This window comes from Buteo buteo, chromosome 19, assembly GCF_964188355.1.
Source record: "Buteo buteo chromosome 19, bButBut1.hap1.1, whole genome shotgun sequence".
NCBI lineage: Eukaryota > Metazoa > Chordata > Aves > Accipitriformes > Accipitridae > Buteo > Buteo buteo.
This window is the reverse complement of record NC_134189.1, coordinates 27,483,669-27,491,737: the sequence shown is the minus strand read 5'-3', so window position 1 is coordinate 27,491,737 and position 8,069 is coordinate 27,483,669. Positions and strand designations below refer to the sequence as shown.

At 46.8% G+C, this 8,069-nt stretch overlaps 1 protein-coding gene across 2 annotated transcripts in view; it reads right to left on the bottom strand.

Annotated features, from left to right (window-relative positions):
* Positions 1-6,212: 6,212 nt before the first annotated feature.
* Positions 6,213-8,069, bottom strand: part of PHF21B (PHD finger protein 21B) — a 167,034-nt gene continuing 165,177 nt past the window's right edge. For both annotated transcript variants that reach the window (XM_075051822.1, XM_075051823.1), the window contains one exon: positions 6,213-8,060. In XM_075051822.1, the coding sequence (XP_074907923.1) occupies positions 7,836-8,060 (225 nt within the window). In that variant the 3' untranslated portion in view covers positions 6,213-7,835. The remainder of the gene's footprint in view (positions 8,061-8,069) is intronic.

Here is an 8,069-nt window from a genome sequence, read left to right as displayed (position 1 = left end):
ACGGGCTGAGTGGAGGGACCACTCATTACAAAATAGGAGCCTGCCCAGAGCCAGGAGGGTTAGCATCCACAGGCCATCACAATTTTGTTTAATTTTCTGCTGATTCCTCTTGTCCCTGCTCTCACCTCCCACTCCACCACGCTGGCGCCTGCTAATTTCTTCCCCTGGTTGCCATTTCTTGAAAGGGGACCTTCACCCCTGAAGTTTATGCCAAAACCTGACTTAAAGGTCAACACCCCTCACACTGGGTCTGAACCCAGAAATCCCTTGTTCCCTGGACCAACTCCAGGCTTTTCGATAAACAGGGGAGAGAGAGAAGGAGGTGGAGAGAGACCACAAGTGTTTGCTGGAAACAAGAGCCGTGACCTCCTGTACAAGAGTTAATGCTAGACATGAGGGATTGATAAAGCAAATGTCCTTTTGTCTAAGGGCCAAGTCCTGCTCTCGCTCACCCTCCTCCAACCCAACCGACTTGAGGAGCAGAGGGGAGAAGCTGTGCAACAGAGGGTCATCTCCTCTACTTCAAATATGTCATATTTGACCATGACAGTGGCTGGTTTTGCTTTGGAAGAATCACATCAAATCAGTGTTGCTACCCCAGCCTTTTCTAACTCCAACACTGCTCAGCTTGAAGCCGCCGAGTGGCTGATGTCAAATCAAATCCCAACTCAGATGAATTCATGCAACCTGCACTTGGCTGGTGGTGACTCTCTCCTCCCCCATCCCCGATGCTGGCTGGATGAGGCCCCCGGAGACCCTCAGCAGAGGGAGAGGGGAAGGCGGCTGGGGCAGCGGTGCCCAGCACAGTCTCAGCTCTTCCCAGGCTGCTTGGAAACCCTGAGATAAATTTCATTGGGAGGACAAAAAAAAACATGTAGAAATATGTTGTGTGAAAAGTCCTTGGAATAAGCCATTTCCATCAGGCTGGAGCCTCCCAGAGCTGAGCAGGATCGGACAAATGAGCCTCAACACTGAATACAGCTAACGGGGCTTGGTAGTGTCCGTATCTGGGCAAATCCTTCCCACAGGTGATGGAGCTACCGCCAGTTCTGTCAGTGGCCATGAAGAAGAAGGGATGTGCCAGGTTCTCCTTTCCACTCTGGGCTTGACACTTCTGCTTTAATGACAGACAAATTTTATTCTTTCAGAGCATTATGAGAGTGTCAGTTCGTAGGAAAAGGATGGGCTGGGCAACTAAACTGGGAACCAGGAACTTCCCAAGGTCAGCATTACACTGAGGTCCTGGGTAGCATTCAAAGCCATGTGCAAAGTAGAGCTTTAAAAAAAAAAAAAAAAAGGTAGGTAGAGACATAAACTTGTTGGGAGCTCTTCCAATGTGTATTCAAAGCACCAGCTAGGAAGCCATTAAACGGTCCCTTGTCTAGCCATGAGCTTAAGAGAAGCCGGATAAAACAGAGGGGCCGTCACAGGTGAAGTACAAACATACCAACATAAGCAAAAGCTCTCACTGGGATGGCTTAAAAGTGCTTGGCAGCGTCACACGGCATAGCACAGGGATTAGCTCCTGAGCTGGTAAGGCTCATGCTGATGTTCCCTAATGCAGCTCGCCCTTCGGCGGCTGCTGCCCAGCACAGACGTGGGCTCCAGCCTTCAGCTGGCAACCGGGACCTTCTGCAGCGGCTGTTGCCCATTGGGTGTTCAGTCGCGTGACAAGGAGCCTCCCGAGCCACAGTGAAGCCGGGTATTTATTTTCCCTTGGCAAGTTTGCAGCTAGAAATGATGCACCGTCGACCTCCTCCATGCTTTAAGAATAGGACCCAGTAATGATGCTGCAATGATCCAGGTGGTACCCCCAGATGAAGTGAACTACTGGGTGGGACTTGGTTTATTTTTTGCAGTCATGAAGTAAGCGAGGAGGATAAGCAGCATGTTAACACAGTAACTCAACATGTGTGGTGTTTTTTTTTAATGATGCAATTTCAAACCACTGGAAAATTTCCGAGTGTACTTAAACAATAACATAATATCCACACCAGCATTTCATTTTTCTCAGTTTGCAGTTTCGTGCACTTATTTCTAATGCCACCCCTTCCAAATTCTCCTTGGGTTTTTAACTAAGACAAAACAATAACATTTCCATGGCCAAACAAAGCAGAAGTGGCCCTAAGAAGCATACAAAGACAACTGGGAAGGGCTGCTGTGAAGGAACACGAAAGCCCATCAGGGTGAAGGATGCTCACGTCCACATCCAGCGGCACAACCATCTCTTTTTCAGCAGCTACAGCTTAACCCACAGCCCTGGGTTTCAATGACCTACAGCACATTGGCAGCGGGACAAAGAGATGTCCTGGATGACCAGGAGAGAGAGGGGGTTGGATTTTTTCAAAGACCTCTTAACTCCCCTGGCACCTTGGAGGTTGCCTGTGCTTGGGTACCAAGGGAGGAGGCTCACTGCTGGTGCTGCCCGGCACCTGTTGCTCCTCTGCTCGGAGCTTTGCTCACCCGTATGCAGGGATAAAATATCCCTTCCTGGGGCTGCGCGCGGCTCGTTCTCCCTTGTGCTGCTGCAGCAAACCTCCCCACTTCGGAAAATGAGGAGTGTGCATAGAGGTGGGGAAGATGTAATTTTTAAAGAGATATTGGGCTCACTCATGAAACTATTGTTTCAAGCCTCCTGAAATGGAAAATAATGAACCTAGCATCACTCTGATTTTCAGGGCACTGAATTAGCCATGATTCTTGCTCGGCACCCTGGGCTCTCCTTACATTTCCCTTCGGCTCCCCGAGAGGGAAGTAAGCGCGCAGGAGTTCAAGAGTGCAATGAGTGAGCCAGACCACCCGCTCGCCGGGCCAGCAGGCGACGGAGAGCCGCAATCACGGCGGCACTGCTGCTCTGCAGTCTAGCCACAACCGTAGTGGGGGGCAGGAGTACACAAGATCAACGAAACAGCGCAGTTCCCACGCGGAACGGACGAAGCGCCAGCACCGAGATGTTCGCGGCAAAGTTTACGTCTCGGCAACTGGAACTGGATTGCCGGTCAGCTATGTTTCCAGCATGAATGTTGAGGGGAAAGGCTATTTATTGCTGCATCTCAAGCCCAAAGATGAAATACAAAAGTGAATTAAAATTTCTGTGGTAATTGCTTAATGAGTGAGGCTGATAATCAAAGGTTGGGGTGTAGCATTTCTGCTGCATTTAAACAGCACAGAAGTCATCTGCAATCTGCCTGTACAAATGCAAACAGCAACTTCAAAGAGCAATGGCATCTTTTTTTTTCTTTTCCTGCTCCCTGGCTAGAATCTCTATATGCCTGTGTATGCTTTGTAGTATTTTTTTCTATCATGACAATTTTTTGTTTGCTTTTTTAAGGGAAGAAAAAAACCCCACTTTTCCTTTAATGATATTCACCATGGTGAACTTAAAAGTGGCTTACAGAAGCGGAGCCTGGCATTTTCTGTTTGCACCAGTCAGTCACTAGTGATTGATCTCAGAAGCCAGGCTTCATTTCCTAAGCAAAATAAGCTGCAGTTGGCAAAATCTGATTAAAGTGAGTGGAATTTTACCTGATGTGGTTGTTGCCACTCATTTCAGTGTAATGTCTCTCTTTTCAACTACAGAGGACCTGCAGAACACAGAACAAAAAGTATGCATCAGTTTATAATGCACTCTTCTAAAAGTTTAAGTGTTCCTAATAGGCCATCAAACTGCTAGGAAACCAAGCATGCGATGAGTATGTCAGCACGTAGAATAAACTCCTAATATAGCTGTTGTAGGGTTTGTGCTGTCATCCTTACATAGAGGGCTACCGCAAGAGAAGCCACTAGTTGGACTGACGCTACCGTTAAATCCATTGTGCAAAAATTGCTGCCAGTGATCGTGAGCTAAATATAAAAAAACAATTGAGGGGTCTTGACTTTGCTTCCTGATTTTTGAGCCTTTAGGGCATAGTGGATCCATCGTGGCTTCTCCCTCTAGGAGTATGAAGCCTGAAAAACATCTGAGATCCTGACACAAACAAGCCATGCCAGTGTTCCTCACTTTGCTTGCTGGGAAGGGCTGGCATTGCTCCGTGTTACTTCCCAACAGACAGAAGAGTTCCTTTTCCTCTCTTTTCTGAGGAAGGGAAGGCAGTGAGAGAAGGAAGAGTAGGCAAAATTACGTTTGAAGAGGTGCAAATATAAAACTGACAGGCTTGGAGACAACACGTTTCATTTGAATGGCTATTTGCAGAGCAGCTCCTCTGCGAGATAACTAATGGCATGTGAAAAGGTCCTACGCACAGAAAACAGTCTGTCATGTTAAAATAAAGAGCTCTGAAGCTGTGAAGTCTGGCATAGCTGTAAAAATAACTTTCGCTTGGGAGGGGAGGCTGGGAACCCCGCAGCTCCCGATTCTTTTCAAAGACAATGCCTGGTGCCGCAGCAAGGAACACGGAGGCTACTGTGGCTCCTACAAATCTCCACCAAAACCTTAATTTAAATTACTATCGAAGATTAAAGGCTAGCGTAAGCCTACGCTCCCTTGCAACCGCATTAATTATTAAGGCAACACGCAGAGCTCTGTAATTGGCTCCTGTCTGTTAGCACAGTGCTGAGTTTCTAGATTAGGGTGGTGGCAGGAGGAGGAGGAGGAGGATTACCTACGATTTCTGGCTTTGCTGGTTTGGGGGGAGAGGCGTCTTCTAAAATTGGAAGCAATGTTAGGAAAAATCAGGGTGCCCTTCCCGTAGCAGAGGCCAGGAGGGAGGAGGGGGCAGCCCAGCTGCAGGGGAAGCGAGGATGCAGCGCCGAGCTCCCCTGCTAATTGCAGCCCAAAATTAAACAGTGACGCTGCCAGGATGTGAAGACAAGTTAACCCCCCCCCCCCTTCTCAGCCAAACAAAAAAATACCTTTTCTCCCAACTCCTGGCAAAAAAACCCAAACCATTAGCCACTGTGGTAGGTTTTATGCAGCTGTAACGTCTTGCTTTCATTCGGTTCATTTTATTGGGAAGTTCTGTCCCTTCCACCAGCCAGAAACCAGACAGCCCCTGCGAGGGACCTCTCCCTCATTCTTTACTACGTTTACAAAGTGACTGATAAACAACTTCACAAAATGGGCCTGCCCCACATTTGAAGAACACCTGAAAGTGCAGGTGTGAAACCGAAGCGCCTGGCTCTGTCCGCAGGTCCGCAGCAGCTGACTGCGTGTCCTCGGTCTGCGGCACGTCTCCCTCCAGTGACCCGCTGCCAGCGAAGACCACGCCACCCACAAGCGCACAGAGTGGGTAAGGAGCACGTGCGGCCACCTTGGCCGACGTACGGCAGCACGTCACCCCGTGGTAACCACCTTTTTCTGCCCCGAAGCCCTAGGCTTGCTCCCGAGCTGACTCGGGTCATCTCAATTTGGGCCAAGCCCACCACAGTGTTTAAATCCTGGTGAAACCTTCAAAACCACAACCCACAAGACAGGCAAGAGGAAAAGGGAGAGATCTGAGGTACCGCCAACGTCTCCGCGTGCAGATCCAGGGAAGAGTGGGATGGGAAATTATTCCAAGAGGTGGGAAACCAAGAAAGGGGGTGGACAGGGTACTCCTGCCCGGGAGACACGACGGCCTCAAGGCAGAGGCCATCTTCCTGGAAGAAGGAAAGCAGCGAGTATTGTAGTCATTCCGGCATCGTTTAAATCTGAAAACTGAAGACGGCGCTGGAGAAACCAGCACTGGTCACTTCCCCCCCTCAGCCAGAGCCTGGCCGGGGAAGGGGTCACAGCAGCGGCCCTGGGCAGGCCATGCCGCATCCCCTCGGCAGCAGATATCACGACGACAACACCGCCATTAAATTGTCAATCGAGTTTAATGCATCATAAAGAAGTAAAACTACATTGGCATATTTAAGACAAACACTTTTTTTTTCTATGCACACTATCCACTGGACAGTCCCCTTTTCAAAATAACTACTTTTAACAGTCCAAGACACTTCTTCAGAAATTCTTCACATATTCAACCTTCCACGCTTTTCCTTTTTTTATTTGTCTGAGAAGGAAAAAAAATCATTAAACCTGAAAACATTTACATTGCAAGCCACATTAGAATGCATAATTGGCATACAATAACCAATGTATTACAATTGTGTTTTACTTAGTTCACTTTGTTCATCAATAAAAGAATATAAAAATCTTGTTCAACCGAGTGTTGTGTATTAAAATAGATTTGTATAGTACTGCACAGTTTCTCCCGGAGTTGTGAAAATGGTTGAAGGGACCATGTGCTGCCTAGTGATGGGCGACGGAAAAAGCCAGTCCCTCGTGTGTTTTTTTTTTATTTAAAAAAAAAAAGATATTCGGCACCATGTGATATGCTGATGTGAGAGACTAGCCTTGTGTCGTGCTCTGGTGGCTTCTCGCTTTCCTTAAGTACCTGTTGTGCTAATTGACAGAGAACTCATAAACGACAGAGACGATGGCATCTGGTGTGTGTGCGTGACCTTGAGAAAAACCGGGGTGCCCATCACTACCTTCCCGGGCAGGCCGCAGAGTGACGGGGGGCTGTGCCTACGGGGGGGCCAGGCGGACCCTTGCAGTATCAGGAAGACTAGCTAGTGAAACAAGCAGGCGCACTGGGATTTTCTCAGGCTAATGATAAACGCTTCCCAAATGTGCTAAAATCCAACAGAATACTAAAAAGGAATCAAGTTTCAAAAAAAAAAACCCAACAAACCCTTTACGTTTTCCATAGCCTGTCCCTCCCCCCAGAACTCTTGATATTATCCAGTACGAGAAACAACAACCCCTTGAGGCAGGTTTTTTTTCCTGTACCATTTCAGCAGATATTTCTGCAAGCAAAAAAGAAAAATAATAATTAAAAAAATCACGTTACATATTTTTAACAATAAAAATGCAGTACAAAAATGTAAAGTTATCTTTTTGGCATATTATCTGTACTGGCAAGAAACAAAAAACAGAATATTTATTTGCTTTTTCTCCTTAAAAAAAAATAATCCAAAATTAACAAAAAAGAAAACCCCCAAAATAATCTCTTTAAAAACCAAAACCCAACCTGCCAAAGATATCCACTATTATGGTTTATGCTAAATCTTGCACAAAAACTCCATGAGAAAAATACACCGATAGCAAAATAAGTAAAAAGGACCTGCAAAAAAGTAAGGAGTTTTACAGTCATACTTTTTTAAATACTTCGGAACGCATATACAGAAGCATCAGCATGAAAATACTTCAATATTTTACTAGAAACGCTAACTTCATACAGTTTCTTTATTTAAATATCTGCAATTCTCAACTCTAATAATACTGAAAAAAACCGATCTTTTGTTTCGAAGGCTCTGTGAGTGTCCGTGACGCCGTTCTGCTCAAAACGGCCCCATCTCCAGGTCACCTGAATCAACGGGGCCAACTTTGTTCCTCTGATAAGAATCCATGTCGAGTCCTAAGTAGTTCAGTTTCTGGTTATCTCACCGATTTCCCTCCCACACACAGCTTTCAGCCCAACTACTTCTCTACTAGCTCACTAACTCTTTGCATTGAAAATTTTCCCCTTAAAGCAGAACTGGAAACCTGTCTGCCCCCCCAAAAGGATATCCCGCTTCCTATCGGCCATACTTTTCCTGTTCCTCCTCAGTCATAAATACATTAAGGCCAACATAACAAAAGAAATCTCATTAGCACTGAAGGTCTCGGCAAATACAAAACCGCAGCACAACCCGCTCCGTGGGAACCTGCTGCCACAGTGACCTACAAACTGGACTGATTGGTTTGCGAGTTTCTACGCGTATCAAAACTGAGACTGTTCCTTCTCTCCTTTGTTTCACTTTAATCTCTCCTCTGCGCATGTGTATAAAGTTTTTCCCCCCTTCCTTCGCTCCCGCAGCCGGCTCTGTCAGTTGTTACCCTGTGATTGCTGCAAGGCTTTGTGCATGGCAGCGGAGGCAGGGGAGGGTTTGATCCAGGGGACAGTTAGCAGGGAGGAGGTGGTGGTGGTCGTCATGGTAACCTGAATCATCTGCTCGTTTTGTATCAGTCTAATGAGGGTTTTGAGACGTTCCAGTGATGACTGAGTCCCTTTCTGCTGGGCCAACAGGCTGGTTTTTAGCTCTAAGCATTTCTGTCAAAT